The 23,935-nt window shown below is 45.8% G+C and overlaps 1 protein-coding gene across 1 annotated transcript in view; it reads right to left on the minus strand.

The window, feature by feature from the left end:
* Positions 1-19,346, minus strand: part of CCDC92B (coiled-coil domain containing 92B) — a 35,592-nt gene extending 16,246 nt beyond the window's left edge. Inside the window, exon 1 of the mRNA XM_084651186.1 lies at positions 19,196-19,346. Within this exon, the coding sequence (XP_084507312.1) occupies positions 19,196-19,325 (130 nt within the window). The 5' untranslated portion in view covers positions 19,326-19,346. The remainder of the gene's footprint in view (positions 1-19,195) is intronic.
* Positions 19,347-23,935: the final 4,589 nt, after the last annotated feature.

A 23,935-nucleotide genomic window follows, 5' to 3' on the forward strand; every position in this document is an offset into this window, starting at 1 on the left:
GACTGAGCCCAAACCGTCATGACAAATGTTTCTGTCTCAGAGAATTCAGTGACATGCTGATGTGGAAATAGATATTTCTTGCTAGATGGAGAGTATTAGTATATTATCAAGCAGCCATGTAGCTTTTACATTCTGAATGACAAGTCTCCCCCATGTGTAACCAACATAATAATTACAGATGCTGCCCCATCAGCTGCAGTGATGGAGCAACTGGTAATTGTTTAGCATGGCAATGCCTCTTTTTAAAAACGGAGTCGCTGGAGCATTCAGTTGAACCATTTTAGGTGCTTATTTAAGCCAGGACAAAGAGCAGAGCAAGTGAAGTGAAAACAGAGCAGAGTGTAAACTGCCTACTGAAGGATCTCATAATTTACTCTGACTGACTCTTTCTGTCTGTCTGCCTCTTGCTCTGCATATTCTGAAAGCAGAGCACTCTTGTCTCCTGTACTAGAGACTGTAATAAGGATGTTGTCGGCACTCTTCTGGCATTGTCCAGCTTTTAAATCCTGTCACCCAAGGTAGCTTGGATAGTATATGTGACATCTACCAATTAAGCATCCAAGTTCTCAGCCACTGGGCTTCCATTCTGATGATGAAATGCTTGTAAGTGAATATCCGTATGTAATGGTCACCATCATGGGCTGTCACCACAGTGGGGTTGCACTTGAGACCCCCAGCACTAAACGTGTAACCCTCTACTAGTTGAGATTAAGGAAATGCCCTGATCCTCAAAGGTATTTAGGCACCTAACTCCTTTAGTTGGTAGTTGTACTAGACTCATACCTGCTATGGATCATCCATGGGAATGGTGTGTGAAATACAAAATGAGCAGCGGATTACACTTGCTTGGGCTGTGCTGGCTGAGTTCTGAACTGGTCTCTGAAATGCAGAGAGCTCTCCTGCTTGTGTAGTTGAATTAAACTGTCTTCACAAAGCAGCTGCTAACCAGTTTGCTTCTGGACTCTTACCCTTTGCTCTAAAAACAACATGCATATCCTTGACCCATGCTCCTGTCTTATCTTTCATATCATAAAGATATATAAATATAATGAACGTACAACATGCTTTTTAGGTTTACGTTACTGAAATCCCATGATTGAACAGAGGAAAGATATTTTGCAATCACAAAAGGTTGCTAGCAGTGTTTTAATATTCAGAGATGAGACATATCAGGGCTGCACGCTATAGACATTATGATAATGATCTAACAGTTATCTATGGAGCCGAGCCCTGATCCTGCTTGCATCCATGCTGAGGGGAGCAGGAGCAGGCCCATTATGTGAAGCTGATATATAACAGTAAACTCAAAAGATGAATAAAAGCCTCTGAGAGTTTGTTTCACTGCATTTTTAAATGACTTGGCACCTGGACCTTATATTAAATCCATTCCTTTCTGCTGATGAATAATGGGGCATACCGGCAATCGAAAGAGGATAGTGTGTGAGCACAGGGGTGGTGTGTAAATTTGAGTGCAATGAAGGGGGGTCAGTCTGTGGGGAGAGAATGCGGCAGCAGCTGGGTTCAAACCCTTTGGTTTACAATAGTTTCAGAGGTAGAAGCAGAGTCTGATACAGAGGAAGCTGGCTAGGAAGCTGGGACCCGATTCAGTTTCTCTTTTTAGCAGATCAAGGTGAAATGCTGCTCGCTATAAAGCTGTTGGGAATTTTGGCGTTGCCTCCTTTGGGACCAGACTTTGGCTCTTCATTTACAAGGGAAGTGATGAATTCGAGTTGCTTTCCCTTTCTCCAATGGGAAAAGGGAGACAGAAGCTTTCGATCCTGGTCAGCTGGCCTTTTGCAGCGGGCTGTGTCTTCCCAAGCCTGGGAGCACTCAGACCTGCTGCTGGGGCTGGTAGGCCGAACTCTACTGCCATGTTAGGGCCCAGCCCTGCAAACGGCTGAGCGCATCCGGAAAGATACTGAGGGACCTCAACCCCTTTTGCGGTTAGTCGGAGATGAGGATGCTCAGCAAATTGCTGGAGGGACTCTGCAGCTGGCAGGATCAGGCCATGCCATTGTCAGGCATACTAGAGTGAATCTATTGACTGGGCAGCATCCAGCCTGCGGGACAGGAGTTTCACCGAGCTTTGTGCTTATCATCCCTTGTCATTTGCAGGGGAGAGGAGGCCTGATCCACCTGTCGTTTATACCCATTTTACACTAATGTAGTGCCAGGACCTTCTAAAGAGCTTCTCCTGATTCATCCTGGAGGCAAGGTCATGTCTACACTGCAATCTGAGGTGTGATGGCAGCTTGGGTAGACATGCCCCTGCTAGCATTGCTAAAAATAGCCACGTAGACACAGCAGTGCAGGCCTCAGCAATGCAAGCAGGTCTCCGGGGTTGCAGCCATGCTTGTACAGACTGTGCCGAAGCCCGTGCCGCCGCATCTACCCTGCTGTTTTTAGCAATGCCGGCGCTGATATGTCTGCCTGCGCTCCAGACACGCCCGGGAATGCAGCATAGACACAGCCAACGTGGGCATGTCTACACTGCACCTGGAATGAGCCTCCCAGCCGGGGGAAACAGACTTCGCTTTAACGCTGCAACTTGGGCTGCAGCACGGGGCCTCAAGCCCTTCCCACCCGCCCTCTGAGGCTTCAGAGCCCGAGCTGCAGCCTGAGCAGCAATGTCTGCACAGCGATTTTTAACACACGAGTGTGAGCTCGGCTAACGCAAGCCTGTCGGCCCAGGCTGAGCAGTTCATTCCCAATGAGAAGAGAATTAGGCCCAAAGAATCTTATTCCTGCCCTTACCTCGGCTCCCGGTTCACCAAGCCACCATCCTCTCGTCATAGAAATGTCTCATAAAGACTCATTTCTTCCCTGACACCCGCAAAAGGGAGTTTGCAATAATATATTAAGACAAATTCTTAGTAACGTCTGCCTCAGGGCTTCCCAAAGTGTCCTGTCTTGTAGCAACTGGAAGCTCTTTGGGGCAGGCTCTATATTGATTTCGTGTTGGTACAGTGAGTTTCCTTTTTTTCAAATTTTCTCTTTGGGACCAATGGATAAAAGGAATTAGAGAGATATTCATCCTAGTGAGCAGAAAGATGCTCTCTGTGTTTGGGACTCAGGAGAGCTGGTTTCAATACATAACTCTGCCACAGACTTCCGGCACGACCTTGAGCCAGTCATTTAATCTTTCTGGCCCAGATCCTCAAAGGTATTTAGGCTCCTGACTTCCATTGAGGATCTGGGTCTCTGATGGGGTGACTGCCCTACAGAGAACTAGAAGGGGTTAAGATGGCCAGCAGACCAATTAACTCCACAGGCTTCACCTGGAGGAAGAGCCATGGAGCAGGGAACTAATTAGAAGCAGGTTCAGCTGTGTAGCCACAGGAGGGGTCTGTAAAGAACCAAGCAACTGGTAACAGATGGAGGCTGCTGAGAAAGGCAGATGGTAATAGTTCCTGTGAAGAGGGTTTTGGTGCTGTTATACCCAGAAAGAGAGAAGGGGAACCACGTGTGGTGAGAAGCAGTCCCTGGAAGGAGCAGTGAGGGCTGAGAGAGGAAAGCACAGAACTGCTGAGTTGGAGGTCCCTGGACTGGAACCCAGAGTCAGGCTGGGCCTGGGTTCCCTACCAGCTGCGGAGGGAGTGGTGCCATGGGGCAGCGAGAGGGACTTTGCTACCTTGGAAGGGGGAACACTGAGTGGCCTGGCTCCAGCGCTGAGTCACGAAGCCCATGCTGCAGTTTTTGGAACGAGAGATGGGCTGCAGACCAGAGGGAGAGACTGAGCAATAGCGTGTGAACCCTGGAAGTGGGTGTTGACCTCAAGAGCTAATCCCCAGAGCGAGCAGCAGGAGGAGGCACCAGACCAGTGGTGAGTGGTGCTGTCTGCGATGGCCTCATTTCCCAGTCTGTAATAGGGGGATAATCCTAATTCCTTTTGCCTACCCGTAGGGTTTGTCAACCATGGAAGTTTTGCTGCTTTCACTTTGCCTGCATAGATACAGCAGCAGAAATTACGCCATACTCTAGACAGATTTAACGCTAATCTAAAAGGGGCTTATAGCTTGTTCTAGTTCAGGTAGCAAAATAAGACAAACCAGTATAAGGCACCTGTAACAGGGCAGCCTGCCCCTTTCAGCTCCAGTTCTGCCCCGCTACCCTGTAGCGAGGTGCAGCAGGGCCAGATTTAGGGGCAGGTGACCCGGGTGCGGGGCTTAGAGGGTGCCGGGCTTGGGGTGCTGTGTTTGTTGTTAGGGACAAAAGGGTCCATAGAACGTCTGAGGTAACGTGTTCCAGGTATTCTGTATGTGGATTCATTTTTCGCTGACCTCCTAGAATGTTCTGGACCTTTGTAGAATCTCCTGAGGTATGTCAAAATTTGACAAATTGGGGGGGGCACCAAAGATGCTCCTTGCCTGGGGTACCATTTGGTCGAGGGCTGGCCCTGGGTGCAGGGGCTGGGATTTCTACAAAGAGGCCCAGCATTTGAGGGTTAACTGGGAGACAAGTGGACAGGCTGCTCCTATGGAGATGGAGGGGCAGAAGCCTAGGTGAGGGCCAGGGGGCTGTCTGAGGACTGTGGCCACCCAGATGGCTTTGTAGAAGATTGGGGCCTCGACTGGAGGGTGGTATGGCTCAGAGCCTGGATACCTGTGGTGGGCGTTGAGACAGGCTGACAAGAAAAGATGCTGGATTGAAGATCCTCTGTTTTGTGGGTCTGTTAGGCTTGGCTGGAGTAGCCAAAGATAGTTGTGGGGAAGCTGAGGTGGCGTGCTGCAACGCGAGGCCCGGCTGTGAGGGGATGCTCAGAGATGGTAAGTGTTGGAACAGGACCTTTATATTAGTATCAGTGTGTCTGTGCTACGGGTTGTATTGGTATAACTATAGTGGTAAAAATAACCCCCCCTCCTCCCCAACTGACTTATACTGGTATAACTCTTCTAGTATAGTATCAGAGGGGGAGGTGTATCCACAAAAACAACAAGGAGTCAGGTGGTGCCTTAAAGATGAACAGATTTATTTGGGCATAAGCTTTTGTGGGGCGGGGGGAGAAAAACCCATGTCCAAATAAATCTTAGTCTTCAAGCTGCCACCGGACTCCTCATTGTTCTTCTAGTATAGTCTCTAATCTGTCTCGCCTACCTTGATCAGAAAAGCTTTTTGGGTAAGCACTGTCTATGTACAATGGGGCTCCAATTTCTCTAGGGGCTACTGTACTTCAAATACTCATTGTTGTATTAACAATACTGTGAATAACGCAAACATCGATATGGGCAAACATCAACAATGTTGAAGATAGTATTGGGGTTTTGTTTTTAATGATCATGCAAGCCTAAGCGTTTGTTGTCAAAATGAAGTGCGGCCACAGATTAGAAAGTGTGAGTGAACAAACGAAGCCCAAACAATTTGGCTTGGAGACTTTTAGAGCCTGCCAAATAGTTAGATATCCTGTAACAATGAGAAGATGCTGATCATGACTCCTTTGGAGACAATGGGGACTGAGAGGCTGCGTCGCAGCTCGTCCACATGGTGCGTTAGTGTGTGCTAGCTGGGGGTGTAGATTCTAGTCTGCGCTCCCGTGTCGTGCACTAACTGGCCTGCGTGGACCCTGTTGGTGTTCGCTGGAAGTTCCCTAGTGCGCGTTAATGTAGCCCTGTTTGAAATGGGGTGCTCTCCGTGTGCAATAGGGAACTAGTCGTGCATATCGGCAGGGTCCACCTGGGCCACCCAGTGTTCACCAGCATGTTGCGCATGAATGCATCATGTAGATGAGCCCTTACTCGAATGGGAAAGACCAACTGTACTTTCTCCTTAACCATGAAAACCAACAAGACTTATTATTTTATGCAAAACTGCTGTGATTATGTCAGTCACCCCCAGAAATATGTCATTATTGTTCCATGGGGAGTTTTATTCCTGGTTTGCTTTATCAGGCTGTTCCTTGTTCTCCCACACAGACAGCTATATCACCAGCTGGATTAACCGTTTGTTAATATTTCGTAGATGAGACCCATAGGATTTTGCTTTAAGTTACACCAGTGCAAATCCAGAAACACACCACTTACATCAACAGGATTACACCAATGCAGAGAGCAGAATCTGACTGTCTCTCTCTGTCAGCATTCCCCCCCCCCCACACACACACTGACATAGAATAGTATCTACGCAGTGCAACGTGTTTAAGAATGACGAGGTCTTTCTACAGCAGGAGTAGCACTTTTGTCCTTTCTTTGTTCTAGCCATTGCCTGTTGTCTGCCAGCAGCGTGCTGTCTCTCTTCCTGTCACTTAGGGAACACCTTTACAAAACAATCCTACAGCATTCCTGGGCGTCCCAGATTAGACCGCAGGCTTTTCCAAGTGGGAGCTTTTAATGTGCCCTCACAATGGGGCCCTGATTTTGGCTGGAAACTCTAAATGCTACTGGAATAAAAATAATAGTCCAATAAAAGTAGAGGAGAGATTCTCACCCCCCATCCCAAGTGCCTCTGCTATAAAGAGGCTGCAAGTAGCCTGGGAGTTTTCCTTTAGTGTAGGGCTGCTGTCAGTGGCCCTAGGCTGCCCCCCCTTCCCCCCCAGTGTCTCAGCAGCGCTTGCTGAGATGGAAATTCTGGGTTGTGACACAGCTCATAGACAGCATCAGAAGGCTGCTGTAAATCAGAACAGCCAATAGCTGCTCTAACTTGTGCAGAGGGCTGCACTAGGCCCAGACTCCAGAGTAAAAGAAAAAGTGGCATAAAGTCTCCCTTCCCTGCCCACCTGGACTGTGTTTTCTGTGCTGCATCTCCTGAAAGCATACAACCAGATCCTGCGCCACCTCTCCAGGCAGGATGTTCTTTTCCTAGGCCCTGCCCCTGGCTCCCAATAGTCTGACTCTAATAATGCTTCAAGCAATTGTATTCAGATCAAATGCCTCCTGTGCTATAAAATCCTATACTCTTACTGATCTATTAACAATAAATTTGGGAAGCTTGGGTAATCCCGGCTGTCTGTCTTGTCTGAGATATTTTTTTTTTTTTAATTATTTTAAGGGAAGGGTCCTGCATGTTGTTTGCCTACCAGTAATTCACAGAACCCCCTGCAGTTGTTTTCCACCTGGGCACTAATCAACACACCAGTACTTTGCTAATAATTCTGCTGACAGTTTGCTTTTGGATCTCATTTGCCCATATGCTGTTCATGATGACGGGACAGTTATTCACATCATGTGGCATCACCAGCAACACACACTGGATAGGAAACCTATCACCATTTGGTGAGGAGTGTAATTTCTTGATATTATGTGGGTGCCGCAGGGTCATGACTGTTACAGGCAAGCCAAACTTTCAAAAGTAGCCACTAATTTTGGATGCTCAGTTCAAGAAAGAAATTAGAATGCAGGGGATTTTCACACAATTTTCTACACAGTCCAGGCTCGTTACAGGGATGCCCCCAAAGCAAATTCCCACATCCAAATGCCTCTCAAACTTGCGGGGATTTGGAATTAGAACCTGACTCCAGACCCAGGTTTTCTCCTCTATCTTAGATACTTACGTGGCCTCCATTGCCATAGTGCCTCACAACACCACTATGAAGTAGGGCAGTGCTGTTGTTCCTATTTCTCAGAAGGGGAATTGAGATCAAGACTCAGTGTCTTGCTAGAGATCACACAGGAAGTTTTTGTGGTAGGAACAGAGAAATGAGCCCAGGTCTCTCAAACCCCAAACCAGCTCCCTAGCCACAGGAACATCCTTCCTCTCTTCTGCCTGGTTTCTATTTCTGTAAGAGATCTGCACGTGCCCAGACGTTGAGGCTGGTGTGTATGCGCTGAAATCTGAACCAAATTTTGGTGCTCAGGCTCATTTCTAGATAACGTTGCACACCAAGTTAAAGTACTGTTGTAAGGGGCGGTGGGGGAAAGGAAACTCCTCTCTGAAAGCTTCTTTGGAGAAAGGAAGGCCCTCCAGAATCACTGTTTAAAGGGGGCCTTTATGTCTTCTCCTGCTCCTTGGAAAAGTGCCATATGGGTGGATTAAAGCTAAAGGGGCCTGGATCCATCAAAACTTTGGGGACTCCTAAATAGACTCTACATCCCAGATATATCTAATGGACCTGGGGTTTCCTTCCAAATGTAGTAGCCCAGCTAACACACCCCCATCTCAGCAGACCAGCAACTGACAGCCTCAACTGACAGCATATCCTATTGATCTGCCTCTTGCAACTTCTTTGTCATTGCCTCCTGCTGCCTCAAGTCTGGTGGCCCAAATCCCAGGCATTCTAACTTAATTTGCCACTGCACGTTCCCCTCCATCCTGTTCCTCTAAAGCCTGGTGGCATCACAGCAGAGCCGTCTTAAGTGCACCAACCACATAGTGTCCAATACTTGGCAACCCATGGACTTGTTTGCATGGCAGCCTATAGTCTTGCTTCACAGGTGCTGAGCCACAGGAATTAGACTTGGACACAGCACTGCTACAGAATGGTTATGAGCTAGGAGAGCCTACGGTTGAAATGCCAAGCATTTTGCACTGCTTCAGAATCCCTGTATCTAGTAACTCCTAACAGGGAGTAGGTCAGGGAGACAGAGATGGGGGGTGGGGAGGATCTAGTGCTCTGAGCACAGGAAGAGGAGCCAGGTGCTCCTAAATCCTCAGCCTGGCTCTGGCACTCCCTCCATCTGTAGCCTTGGAAAAGTCACTTAACCTCTCTGCCTTAGTTTCTCCCACATGCAAAATGAGGGCTGTCTGTACCTACGTCACAGGGCTGTGGAGTTCATGTTTGTGGAGCGTTTTGAAGCATGAAAAAGCATGGCATCAGAGCTAAGTATTTTCACTAAGAAAAGCAAAACCAGCATCAAGTGCAGCTTATTGTGACTCCTGGGTCTTGTCATGCTGTTTACCGGGAGCAGAGACGTGCAGGGAGTGTGCTTTATGCAGTCACACCACAGCTCAGTCTTCAGTCACCGGGCAATCGGGGCAGCCCCAGAGGTGGTTACATAGGGAGGCCGTGCTAGCAGCAAAGAGCATTGCAAGATGGAGAATGGGGGGGGGGAAAAAAAAACCCCTGGGTGCTGGCTGTCTTTGAACAAAGATCAGTTTTTAATTCCTAGGAAACACATGCTGTATGAATGTTTGTCTCATGCATGTCTCTACACATACATGCTCATGTGTGAGTGCTTGTGTGTGCATAGATACCTATGCTTGCATTCACATAGTTCTGCTTGGGTGCATGTGTGTATGCACTTGTGTATATTTGTGCGTGCATGCCGTTCCAGAAGCTCTGTAGGTGTTAACAGATAAAGTGCCAGTAGATGGTGCTCCAGAACATGCAGCATCATGCCTCGGGTTTTGTAGGAACAATGAAACTTGTTGTGCTGGGCAAATAGGAGTTCTTTACATCAATCCTGAACATACTCAGAATTGCCAATCCCAAGATTCAAAACTCAGGAGTCAGACACCTCCACCCCCAAATCATCAGATTGGCTTAAAAATGAGAACTCTGCTTTCTGGGTTCTTTTACTTTGCTTTCCAGTCTTGGAAGCTTTAGAGATCACGTTTTCAAGCTTTTCTCCATAATTACCTTTTCAAAATTAAAGCTGAGATTCTCCGGTTTTTGTTCGACTCCAGAGCTGGGGGTTTAAGGAAAGCATCAAATCTCATGGGATGCACAATGAAAACATTGCATAAAAGTGTTCATGTGCACAATTCATGCACATGCTTCTTTGCTGCATTTTTGAGGCTTCTCAACTCTGATTTCCTAGCAGCAATTTCAAAAGCCCCATATCAGTTTGGTGGCAGCCCTCTCCCATATCCAAGGAAGGCTTGCTGCTCTTCCCTCTGGAGTCCCTCAATGCCTTTCTGACCATTGGGCAGAGGGGTTGCGTCCTCTGGGGATGGAGGACAGACCTTAAGCAGTGATGGAAAGAAGGGTAGAAATGACAGGTCTAATTCTACTTCTTGTTCATATCCAAAATGCCACAATTCATATTTCTGACTGCCAGGAAAAATACTAATATATGGCTATGTTTGTGTGTATCAAAATGACTGCTTTGACCTTATTGTAGCAAAACATTGCAGTAAGGCGGTTTCAGAAATTTCAATCTTAAACTTTAATTTTCCAGGAAATTCTGAATCTTTAAATTCAGGGCAACAGGAAACTTTGAAATGTCACAATTTCCTGACCAATAGAAACTCAAGTTTCAACCACCTCTAGTGCAGGGATTCCCAAACTTGGTTCATGGCTTGGTTCGTGGCTTGTTCAGGGTAAGCCCCTGGTGGGCCGCGAGACACTCTGTTTACCTGAGCATCTGCAGATACGGCCGCTCGCAGCTCTCGGTGGTTGCGGTTTGCTGTTCCTGGCCAATGGGAGTTGCAGGAAGTGGCACGGGCCAGGCCACCGCTTCCCGCAGCTCCCATTGGCTGGGAATGGCGAGCTGCGAGCGGCCGTACTTGTGGACGCTCAGGTAAACAAAGCGTCTTGTGGCCCGCCAGGCACACTTACCCTGAACAAGCCACGAACCACGTTTAGGAACCCCGCTCCAGTGAGTAGTGCATTGACTTCAATGGGTCTACTCGGATGCATGAAGTTAGGCTCTGATCCTGCAAACACATGCATAAGAGTTGTCCCAGTTCTGAATTAGGATGATATTTTCAGCTTTGATTTTTATACGGTCAGATTAAACCAGTGGTTTGGGAATAAATCTGCTTGGTGAGAGACCATAGGGAAATGTCAACCCAAGACCACTAAAGTTACTCCAGATCAAATGTGCAGCTTCTCACTTCAATGAATCTCCGTTAAAAACTACATTGGCCATTCATTCTCACACAAAGATCTTTCAGGGATGATTATATGTGTTACAAAAACGACTGTTCAACCCAAGAATCCTGTTTCTTTCCCTCTTCCTAGACTTGGGCTACAAACATGATTTTACTAGTGATGATGGGGATAGGGGTGGGGTGAATTTGCATCTATTAATAGTTTGCTTTTAACCCCAAACCTTTACAAATTATCTTTCAAGATAATTATCATGCAACCACCAAACCTAAAGCAGCTGGAGAGCTAAGGGAGGTGCGGGGGAGAGTAACATCAAAATTGCTAGGTTTTTTCTGAAAATTGAATTTAAATGGTTAATCTTTGTCCTAGATTTTTCTGTTAATCTGCTTTCATATTGACTTTAATCTCCACAGTAGCACATCACATTAGACACTGCTACACTTCAGAATCTAATCACTTGGCTTGATTTCCGCCCTTCCCTACCCCCCCCCCCCCCCCGGCCTCTGTGCTTTGTCTTTAAAAATAAATCTGTAGTGACTGTACCGGTAATGGAGAACCTACTGTAATTTCTGGAAACCATTCAGCACTCTGTCCATTGGAAATCAATATCGACCGCTTTATTTTTCTACAGCTAAAATGGGATACAAGGCGCATTTAAAAGCGCAGCAAAATCTCCTGTGGCTGTATTTTAGAACAAGACACCGCTCTCCCTGGCTTGGGGTGAATTTAGGTCTCAAAGTTTTGATATACATAACAGGGGGCCTTGATCCTGCATTGAAACCAATAGGACTACTCATCTGAATAAGGACTTGCAGAATCTGGCTCCTGTCCACACAGGAAAGAGAGAACCTGGAAGAGCAGTGTCCTGCATAAGTAAGGGCTTTTATATGAGTGGGGACTGATGTGAGTAAAGGCTTCAGGATCAGACCTTAGCTTTGCTAGTGGATGTTTTGAGCTTGTCCCTCTAGGTCTGCATTGTCTCAAGATACAGACTTTCTATCAAGGTGAAATTACTGGTGGTCTAGTCTGAGGTGGGGAGAGCACTGATTTATAATGGCCTCATGCTGAATTTAGCAGCGAGCCAACGCTGGGCTTTCCAGGGGTGGAAGGTAAGCTTGTTGCATAAGCAACGCGCGTGGCACGGTATCCGTGGGAGGGAGAGCTGGCGGCACCATTCATGTACTGTCAGGCCTTCACTCCCCCTTCTCCCTCCCCCACTCCCGCAAAAGGAGTGTTCCAAGCAGGGTTGGCATCTGCTGCAATGGGACCTTGATGGTCTTGCTTCGAATGTGTGACCTAAATTTTCTTTAACACACACACACCCCCTTCCTCTCTTCAGCATTAACTTCCTTCAGGTCTTGGAAATGCTTTTTATATACTGGTAAGAGATCACATGCAAGACAGAGGCAAAGTCACAGAGCACTAATCTCCCTCCCTCTCTCCCCAGACTAAATCACACCATCTTTAATCAGTCTTTGCTCTGGCAAAGCTGAAGAGGGCTCTAAACACAATCCAAACTGTGCTTCTTCAATTCTCCCTCTCCAGGCTACAAGTACCTTCCACTGACGTCAGTGGCAATTTCCCATACCTTCTGGGAGAACAGGGCCACGGACCGCTGCTTATCACTACAACTAAAGCACATCAACCTCATTTAAGGCCCTCAAATGTTTTAAAATCCTTCCCCATTGGTGATTCTCCTTTAACTTGGATTCCTTCATTTAATTTTAAAATAGGATGGGTTATAAACAACATACTGCCAAGCCTGCAGACCTGAGAGCAGAACAACCACCCTGACCTGGGAGGGAGATGAGCTAGGTGACTTAACAATAGAAACTCCAAGCATTTGCACTACAGAGCGGTTTAGCTCCTGATGTTCCACTCTGTAAATGTGTGCTGGTTGCTGCCCTTAGAATCCCCTGGCTTGAGTAAACTGCCTTTACACTACACAATGGTCACCTTGCTACATCCAGCTGTGTTGCCTGGCTAGTTTGGGAAGCTTGGGTTGGTCCCTCCATGTGGCTGTGTCAAAGGGAAATTAACACACTTTTGCTCCTTAGCACTGATATTTCCTGACAGTGCTGACTTTGAACAGGAAAGAGCTGAGTGATTCACTGTTTTATTTCAGTTTGCTTCGTGTAAGCAGCCACCGGTGAGGCAGCTTCTCTTATACGTTGCCATTTCTCAAGACAATCCAGATTGTCAAACAAGGATCCATCCAACGTGGAATCCAACCTCTGCCTGTCAGTATTGTCCGTTATTCTCAAGGAAGGGTGCTGCTTTTGTCTTATTGATGCATGTGTTGTGGAAGGGTTAAGACTGTAGAAGGGGGACATTGGAGGGAAAGCTTCTTGAATACTGTCATTTGAGAAATATGGGACCCTATTTTGCACTCTCACTGGTGCAGACCAGCAGTTACTCCACTGAGGGTGATGGGCCTTGTGCACTCCTGTACACCAGTGAAAATTGAGTGTAAAACACCACCATGGGAGCCATTTACACTCACTGTGCACTGGTATAAATGATGGCACAAAGGGCAGGGCAATGGAGAACCAGGCCTAGTGGCGTTGCGTCCATGTAGAACGAGCGGGAGGCCTCGCTCTAGCCCAGCGGGGTCTCTGGCTGTGGCCCAGTGACATGCCTTGCTCAAGGTCATGTTCTAGAACGGAGAATAAAACTCAAGGCCAGAAATGGCTAGTGATATTTGGGTGTCCATTTGGGGGGGGGGGGCAACTGAAGACACTTTAAAAAGTGGCCTGCTTTTCAGAAAGCGCTGAGCATTCTCCCCCTGAAAATCTTTAAGGTGGCTCAACCTGGGAACCCAAAAGATGAGGCAACCCAAAAATCACTAGTCTCTTAAATCTTTCAGACTTCCTATGGTCAGTGCTGGATTCCATGGCTAATCCCTCAAGCTGTCACCTCAGGACCTCTTCCTGAAATTCAGGCCCCGTGCCTCCTGCCCAAGCTCTCCCTTACACAGCCCTCTGTTCAGAGGCGCTAGCAGATCGCACAAATTACTGCCAGAAGGTTTAAGTTTATCTTCTAATTACTGGAGAGGGATCAGGAGAGAGGAGAAATAGTCAGAACAAATCCATTTCTATTTCTGACGTGTTTATGCTGCCCAAATGAAAATGGTCGATGGGGCGGGAAGCCAAGTTTTCTGTCATTTCAATAAATGAATCACCATAGGGCTGTTAACAGCATTTTTCTTCCTATAAAACCTGATACTGTAAATACTGGGGGAGTGGGGGGGACTTCTGAACTGACCCAGGGAATGTGATTTGTCTGAAATGGTTTTGGCTGCAATATTTAGTAAAGATGCTTTCCCCTCCCCCATCCCATAGCATCTAAACAATGCTAGAAGGCGAAGTAGGATTTCAGCTGAATTTGCTGGCCAGGAGCTTAGAGGATTGGAATTCTTCCATTTGAGTCGTCCCCGTCCCTCCATTGGAAGGATAACTCCATTTGGTAAATTGCTACCGAGGAATCTCACTCTGACTGCTGTGAATGCCATTAACCAGTTGTAATTTATGACCTCCAGTCAAATATTCAGCAGACTTTACATGCCTTTCACTTACTGCTTATGGAGTCTTCTGTAAACTTGCTTTCTTTCTTTCTTTTCTTTCTTTCTTTTCTTTTCTCTTTTCTTTTCTTTCTAAAGCTTTACTGGTTAAAGCTGTGAAAAGGTGAACTGAAGTTCCTGGAATCCATTAACTTGACTGGATGCTTTGGGTGGGTAGAGCATGCTTCTGGAAAGGTGGGTGGTTCAGAATTAATCATCCTGTGGTCCACCTGAGATTGCCTGTTGGCACATGGCAGGTGACGGTGGTTGTCTTGCAGGCAAATCTCATGCTGTGGTTACATGTGGAAGGTGCTAAATAGATGTTTATGGGCCTCAGGGAAGGCTTCAGGGGAGGGAAGCCGCTACTTAATCTACAGTGCATTTGACAGGCTGTCCAAAGGGTTCTTGCTGATCTCTGATTCATTACCTCACAGGAGGAGGCGGTGCAGTGGTTTTTAAAGATTTTTCCTGATGAGTCGTTATTAGTAACCCGATATTGACAAAATGTTGCAACAGGAATGAAAAAGCCCTTTTGGGTGAGAGGCTTATTACCAGAAACAACAAGCAAATGGTGCATATGTTGGCGTGCGCTGCTTACAGCAACCTGTGTCTAGAATTCCTCTGGAATCTAAGAAGTTAGGATTAAGACAAACTAGCTATTCTGAAAGGTAATGCTGGGAAATGGGAGAATTTGCTAAAGTAGCAAAAAGTTGCTTTTTAGAACAGACACCATGCCATACGGTTCTCCCCAGGGCTAGCCTCCTGCTGAAAGATAAAGGACGACATTGAAAATGTGACATCAGATCCTAGCCCTGAATGATCACGACCAAAAGTCGCTGCTGTCTGATGTTGTATCAGTGGCCTGTGTGACATAAGATACTCTGTCTCAGGCTGGTTCCCAGTGGCTAGGCATCCTCCTCACTAAAACTAGCCTTATCAATGGTCCTCCGATTTGGAAACCTCATCCAAGAAATCAAGGGTTAAATGGCTCATGGGCACATCCAGGACCAAGTACACTGAAGTACACTGGTGTGTGGGATCTTACATTGCTTCTGCCTATGCTGGACTTAATTTACACACATCTTGTGTATGCATCTATGACTTTGAGAGGCACTCCGACACTAAGGTGTCGGACACAGGATAGATGACCATATCAGTGGTATAGAAGTCTTACGGTGCCTCAGCTAGCAAAAATCAGCCTAGCTCTGGAGCCAGTGGAGCACTGCTGATTTACACCAGTTGATCTGGTAAAATGGTACTATCCTTAGACATGGTGGGGAAGAAATGATCTATAATGTCCAAGTATGAAATGGGTCATTGAAGCCAGTGGGCATTTCAAAGCCTCCAAACCTGATTTATGCACAAGAAATCTATTTCCTCTCATGGCTGGAAGTGCTGCATTTGGGTCTAGTTAAAAAATAGAACAGCGAAAGTATGAAAGGGATGGGGAAAATAGATGATTTTGTCACTGCAGACTTATCTTTGTTTCCTTGGAGTCAGTGAGAGAGAGGAGAGCTAAAAGACAATGAGTAATTAGTCATTGCTGAATTATTGATGAAAGATACTGTACGAGTTAGAACAAATTTCAGCAATGGGAGGGAGTTAAGTGAATCATTTGCTCTTCATAAAGCCTCTCCAGATGAAGACACAAATCTGTTCTGACCTACCCATCTCCTGCCATGGGCAACAACAGGATTTTAAAGTGACCCTCACTTTCCCAAACTCCAGTTCACACAACCCCCCAGGTTCACAGAAGGTTCCTGTGGCTCCCCAGTTAGCACATGGTGAATCTGTGGTCCTGTCACCCCCTCTTAGCTTCAAGCTTCATGTCTAAGACTCGCAGAGCTGGAGATAAGCTCCTTGGCCACACGTCTCCTGTGCAATGCCTAAGCTCTGTGAGAAGGTTTTATCTTAAGGCATGTGCCCTGTGGGGTTCCTAAACACTGCAAGTCTGAAGCTCCTTGGGGGCAGCCTCTGAAACCCCCAAACCTATGGATGCTTCAGGTGTCCTATAACTTCGCAGAATCAGTCCCTTAGTAATTCTTTAACTTCTCCACGTTGGGAACTTACGCTGTATTCATGAATCGTAGAAATCGGAGATTGCATTAGTTGTTAGAACCTAGGAAATCTAAACGAAGGTCAAGGCCCCATCACAGTCTAGTCCACTTCCTTGTCAAATTTGGATTGCCCCCTACAGTATATTTAAGTGATTAGATCCTTAACCATTTGTTTCCTATGATAGCTCACAGAACTTCTGGCCTAGAGCAGAAGATACTGGGTATGGGTCTTTGCCTTGTGTTAAAGCAGGAGTTCAGACTAGATCTAATGAAGAGTAGTACTATATAAAAGTAGGTATTACTCTGAAACTGCATTTTACAACATTACCCCTTGGGCTAGCATTTAAAAGCTAGCTCTTCCATTTGTCACTTGCACAATTGTATCATTAAACAAAATTTCCCAGGCCACAAACTGCGAATCTTGTGGAAATGGTGGGAGGTTGCTTTGCAGCAGGAAAAAGCTGCAGCTTGTACTGTGATACCTTGGCATGAATTTTTAAACAAGACTTTTTTTTTTTTTTAGATGAGCAATGGGGGGGGAACCCAATATATTTATGCTGCTAGCTTTAGCATCCATCTAGCATCTCTGTCCTAAAGCAGCAAAACAAGAGGGCTGCTGATGCTGCATGTTACTGAGCTGCTCTGGACTGAGGTGGGGGTCAGAGAATTGATTTCATATTTCCTCACTGCAAAAAAGAAGAAAAGATCCCATTTCCTGTTGCTCTGAAGGAGACTTTTGGTATGATCTCATCCCTGCTGTTATCAATGAAGCCCAGTCTTTCTCCTGTCCTTACGCATGCGGGAGAAAGAATGAACTGTTTTTACATCTGAATCCATAAACAAGAGGCAAAATACCTCTGAAGGCACAGATCAGTGGAGGAAGTGGCAGGATCATCTTTCATGCTCCCCACCCCCCCCCCAAGACCAGTGAATTGCTGCAGTATAGATAATGCAAGATAAAGCAATAGTGAGTCAAACACAGAGTAGCAGCTGAACACTGCAAAAGCTAATTTCCTATCAAGAAGTGCATTATGATCGACTGTAGAATTAAACCAAAGGGTAGCTTTACAATGATGGGTTATAAGCACAAGTCTCTGCCAGCTGAGTGTCAGAGTAAAATGTGCCCATAGTTTCCAGCATGTCTCTCAGCCAAGGTAGCACTTTGTTACCCACAGTGCGAGAGAAGCTTTAGTGGCTATTATTCAAATTGGATTCAGTGGGATCATCGTATGCCTGGTTAGGATTGTAGGACCATGTTTGTAAACTGAGAACTGTGCCAACAGTGTGAGTATTCAGGATTAAGGACACTCCGGGTATGTCTACACTGCAATGAAACACCTGGGGTTGGCCCATGTCAGCTGATTCATGCTCAAGGGTCTTGGGCTGTGGGGCTCTAAAACTGCAGGGTAGGTGTTTGGGCTCAGCCTGGAGCCCAAGCTTGGGAACCTCCCCGCCCCCTGTGGGGGGTCTATAGAGGAGTATCTTACTCCATGAACCATCCCATTGTCTGCAATGGTACTGTAAGCAAAAAGGACAGCATTGGATTCCCTGCAGCCAGTTAAGGACTGGATTTTTGCATTCAGGCACAGCCATGATAAGCAAGAGGTGGTGCACAAGTTATCCCCCAGGAGATACTGTCCTTAGACATGTTTCTTTGGCAATGTCTATAACAGGGTTGGCACTGTAATTTCCAGTTCAGCTAGAGCTACGTGCGCAAGCTTTGATTCAGCTAGCTGCTAAAAATAGCCGTGTAACTGCAGCTGCATGGGCAGCAGGCGGGGCTAGATGCTGTGGGTATGTACCTCCGGTTTCAGCTGGGATTGTACTCAGTGCAGCTAGCTGTGGCCATGCCACTATTTTTAGCGCACTAGCTCAATCCACGCCAGTGCGGGTATGTCTATCCGAGCGGGAAATCTTACCTTCGGCTGCAGTGTGGGAAATGCTTCTCCCTCAGAACATGGAGAGGAACAAGTTATTCCAGTCCTTGCAAAGTGCTGCTTCCCCCCCCGCCCCGCATCCTTGCATCTGACCAATAAGCTGCAGATGTAGAGTAAAAGCTTTGTTCGCTCCCCAGCTCCTTGGCTTCACCCACTCCCAATTCACTGGCTCACAGCAGGGAGTGTTCACAGCAGATCAGGAGCCACAATCTTGGTAGGTCACATCCGCCTAAGCAGGTGGCGTGGTGGAGCCTTAGCCCTCTTACAATCCCATTTGTGTCCTCCGCTTGTTTAGACAATTTAGCCTGGAGGCTGCAAAGCAGCATTTAACCTTCTGTCCATCAAAATGTGTAATGAAGAGAGGCATTTCAAGAAATGCTGCAAGGCTCTCTTGGTTGGTAGACATAAGGGCCAGCTGTGGAGTTTGGTTCTGGATTGTGAAATGGATTGGAACTTCCCTGCTTCGTGGGTTGTGGATTTTGGATCTTGCATTATCATTGGGTAATTATAGTAAGACGCTATTCTCCTTGTTCAGTGGCTTCTAAGCTTGCGTGTGCTGCCTTCTCCTTTAGGAAATTCACAAACTCCTGCTTGGAATCCATTTTCCCCTTGTCTTTTGCTCTTTACACAGCAATAATCACACAAAGAAATTACACAGGCACAGTCGGGCCCCGATAACCATGTCACTAAACCTACAGAAACACGTAGGGCCTAGTTATGCATATACACTGCTCTGGCTGATTTCTAAAACATACAACACAGTGAGCGCCACAAGAGGGTTCACAACTACTTAAAGGGATAACTACTCAATTCCTGTACACCATAATGGGAGAGTATCACACTTCAAAGTGTACATGGCTTTCATGTCTGTGGTACCTGTTCTATGGGAAGATGTATGTAGGTGTCCTAGGTGAGGCTAGCCATGACATCAAAAATTCACCTGTGCAGTGCTTTTGCAATCTGAGGATCTCGAGGTGCAGGTCATGGAGCAGTTCCATCTGTTCCTTCTTCAGGAAGGTGATATGTCGTTGCACGCTCTGGATCTGGTGCTCCAGGGACAAAGTCTCCATCGCAACAAAATTAACAGTCCAAGCCTGGAGGGAGTAAATGGTTCGTGATCAGACATGCAGCTGTGTACTGTACTTGTGATTCAACTGGGGAGGTGAAAATTATTCCTGCAGCTTTACAAGAGACATTTAAGAGGGGAGCCTAATGCTACTGGAGATATATTACGAGCAGCTGAACCCCAGTCTTTCCTTTCTCTTCTCACACATTTGGGGCCCTGTGAGTCCGTTTACCTAGAGAGATTTCACCAGGGCTTTTTACTTAAAACCCCCATCGCTTTGGTCTCTCACATGTATTACAGATTGGGCAGAGAAGTTTTATCATCCCCCTTGTGTATATGGGGCATGGAGACACAGATTAAACTGCTTTCCTAGGGTCACACATGGGATCTGAGGTAGAGCAGGCAATCTAGGCCTGATGATCCACGTGGCCATCAATTGATGTCAGATATGTTTTTTAGTTTACTTTTTAGAAACTAGGATCTCTCTCTCTCTCATATAAGAACATTAAGACTGCACAGTCAAGTACTAAAAAGCTAGGAACTGCTAGAATTGCATTGAAATGCCTGTGCAACCTTAATTCAGAACCTTTGTGCATATGCCTTTTGCAGTCTTTCATTACACTCTTCCATTTTATTTCTTTTTCCATAGGACCCCTTCCTCATTCAGGGCACAGAATGTTTGGTGCTCACTGAATGAGCAGCTATTCAATGTTTTGTTTTATCCTCACTGTTGCATGGGGCATACATTCCTTACTTACTGCCCACTTTTCAAACCTTGCTCTGAAGACAGAATTATGCATTTCCTCATGTGTGGTGGTTTTTGAATGGCTTTCCTCACTATAGTATCAATGTATCAAAGATTAATGACTTCATTTTCACAACAGCCTGAGAGGTGTGGGGGGTGGTGGTGGTGGTATCTCCATGCCTCAGTTTTCCATCTGTAAAATGGGAATAAGGTCAAAAGTATCAGCTGTTTTCTACCTGACTTCAGACATCCAGCACCTGATTATTTTTTTTTTTAAGAGTACATAGCATTAGATAGCACTTCATATGTTCAAAGCACAGCTCCCATTGATTTCATTTGCAGCTGAGAGTACTTGGCACTTCCGAAATCCGGCTCTGAATGAGGCAGGGGTCCAGTGGGAAAAAATAGTATGTGATCAGATGTTTAAAGACTGCATCTTAATGCATAGGCACAAGGAGGCTGAATTAGGCATTGTCTAACTTTTGAGGGTTGACTTTGCAACCTTAATGTTTTAGTGTGTACATGTCCATAAAATATGATGGGATGGCAGAAGAACTGTTAAGGAATAAAATGCTTAGCCAAATTGTCCTCTGTTACTGATATAAACTGGAACAACTCCACTGATTTGAAATTTACACCAGCATAACAGAGCAGAATTTGGCCCTTAGTATAGGGACATTCCTACACTGGGGACTGCTTTTAAGAATCAGTGTAAGATACAAATGGTCTCTATTGTACTACATATGTCTTCAGTGGAGCAGTTAATACATAGCACTCTATAGTGAATTTCCTCTCTCCTTTACAGAGGCTTGAAACCAAGCTCAGATCTGCACCCCCTGGGTTGGAAGCTGGACTCTGATCTGGATCCAAATTCTGTAGCTGGTCCCTATGATCTGTAATAAGATCTTGACCCGAATCCAGACACCAAACTTTGGAGAGGGATTTGTTTCTGGATTCTGAGCTGCAATTTGCAGCTAAGCCCCATCTCTAGGACATCCTGACCTCTTAAAGAAATAAAAATGGCTTTTCTGAATCCACTTCTTTGTCCCTCCTAGAGCTAAAGTGCATGTGAATACTTTGTGTGAGGCTTTTGGTAGAGCTGTGGCCTAAGGTGAAGCAACTTCTATCTGAAGCAAAGCAGTGATATGGACTAAGACTCTGAAATAGTTTTGAGAAATCAGGGGAAGCTCCATTGCTTGGGATACTTTAAAACCAGACTGGCCAGAGCACCAGAATCCAAGTTTAGCTAGGAAGGATATAATTGTATCCAAATTTGTGGCTAACACCCCTGCTCTTTCCAAAACTGTCATGTGTTTCCCAAGGACCAAAAGTAAGTTAGGACGTTGGTTTTATTTAAAAGAAGGCAAATTCAAAAGCACTGTGGTCTCCAACCCCCCCGCAACATTATGAAGGGGCATTGGTTCAGGATGGGGGCGGGAGAGGACGGTATCACTTACTGAATCACATGACCACTTGATGCACTTCCTGGGTTTTCCTTGGAGGTCTCCTATCCTAGTATTGTCCTGGCCTGAACTTGTTTAGTTTTTCTGAAACAGCAGCAGTAATTATATGCAGAAAATGCTGCAGTGTAGTTCCTTTCCCATACATCTTACAGTTATGCTTTAAAAGCAGATTCATCGCTGAGTGGAGTTCTATCTGGGACAAATTCACCCCGAGTGGTGTTACACCAGGGTAAATTTGGCCCATCAGTTGTCCTTTGACAAGCTATGTACTCTGAATGCATGAGATCTAATGCATGAAAAATACAATATGCTCTGTCTCACCCAATCAGTATTATGTGGCAAGGAGATTTGTCTTCTCTTATAGAGGAAATAACAATGTTTGCTGGTAATTCACATAACGGGCAAGCAGTGATGTCAACTCTGTTTGCCGGAGGATGAGCTCCTGGAGGTTAGGGAGTTCATCGCTACATGTTAATTTCTTCTGTAATGGTGCTGCATTAGCCTGCCTACCTGTGCCACTGTGCTGCAGAGATAAAAATAAACCTCAAAGAATCTGTAATCCTGGGAAACACCATCACATGTGGATGTGGTAGCCATCCTTATTCCATGCATAAAACCCAGAGGGTGGGGGAAACGATAGATTTTTTTTTTTTTTTTTTAATCTGCATCAAACCATGTTGGTGGCTTGTGCTTGCTGGCAAAATCTTCCAAAGGATGGAGTGCATCATTCTGTTACTTAGAAGCTATTCCCATTTCTTTTTTCCTCTACATCTGACATCTTTTGCCATAACAGTATCAACATTAAGCAAACGCTTTAGATTATGCTTACAGCCCATGGATTTTTACTTAATTCTGTGGCATTCCCCCCTACCACCACCACCTCCTAATCAAATAAGCTCGATCACTGTAATAAGCCTTGGCAAACACCAGTTTCAATGCTTTCTGTTGCCAAAACCTCTAAAAATTTGAGAGCCTTAATATCAGGACTTCCAAAATTAGGCACTAAAGCTAAATTAATAGCTGTGTGTGTTTAATATAGCCATATTTACATGTGCTACTGTTGTGATCACTTGCTGATAACCAGGTATTAGACAAGTCCACTCTAGTAATACTTTGCATTGTATAGCACTCTTCCTCCAAGGATCTCATTGAACTTTACAGATATTCATTGATGCAGCCATACCACACCCCAGGAGATGGGTAGATGGTTTTAGCCCCAGTTTACAGATGGGGGAACTTGGCCACAGAGGTGAGTGACTTGTCTGACTTACAACATGGCTGAAAGTCCTTCAGACCTTGCTCTAACTATGAGAGATCTTATCGTCTCAGTTAGATTTTTTTTTTTATTAAGGATTGTTTTTTGATGGCTAAGACCATACCATCCACTGGCATAGAGCAGAAGGTTTTCTTTTGGGGGTGGAGAGGCTTTCTTATGTGATAGCTGCCATCTCGGCTGACCACTGGGGATTGAATGGGGGTCAGGGAGGGCAGAAGGGGCACCTCTAGAGCTAAAAGCATGAGCTACTGCAGCTTGAGAGAAACAGTGAACGTTCCCCATGTGTGGCAGTAACAGACATTTTCTGAAGATCAGGCTCAGGGAGGAACCTGTAAGAGACACTTCCTAGAAAGACTGGTCCTTAGCTCTACCTCCACTGTGCAGTGTTAGTGCTGATGGCTTTCTCTTCTTTTGGGAAGAGAGGTGTGGACTTTGTCCCAGTCCCATTCCTCTGCTGATCCCAGTGTGTTTCCACTCCTTTGAACTATCCTTTACTTCCCTGAGAGCTCTGTACTAGCTATTTAAAGTGGAACTATGCCAGTTTATACCAGCTGAAGATAGGTTTGTCAGATTTCATCTCCTTTTAATGTATGCAAAATGATGCTGATCATCCTCATGAGCAAAGCTGCCAAGAAGCCTTCTGAACAGTGAGGCATTTGGGCTAGGACTTTCAAGAAAGCTCACTGGTGGTTGGCTTAACTCTGCTTGATGGTAAAACTCCCCTTGACTTCAATGGGAGCAGAGATGGGCTAACCAACACTGAATACTTTCTTTTTACATCTGATGTCAGGCTTACATTTGTCAACAAGGACCAAAACGGGGGGTGTACCAAATCTGTGACGTTGCCTGATACTGTGTTCAGTTGCTTAGAGCCATGAGCCACAATTAATGTTCTTTTCTTACGTGCTGCTTGGGGCATCAAACTGAAATTACTCATTGTTGCAGTCCAAGAAGATCAAAAACCAGGATCTCTGTTCTGATCATTCCATTGAAATCCATGGGGTCACTCTGGATTTGCCCCGGCAGTATTGCTGAGATTAGAATTGTGTTAGGGCTGTGTGTTTGGATTCTTCAAAACACCAAAAAGAGGGAATTTGGATAAACGTGAATGTAGCTTATTTTGGTGGTTG

Source organism: Lepidochelys olivacea (genome assembly GCF_965140295.1).
Source record: "Lepidochelys olivacea isolate rLepOli2 genome assembly, chromosome: 17".
Taxonomy (NCBI): domain Eukaryota; kingdom Metazoa; phylum Chordata; order Testudines; family Cheloniidae; genus Lepidochelys; species Lepidochelys olivacea.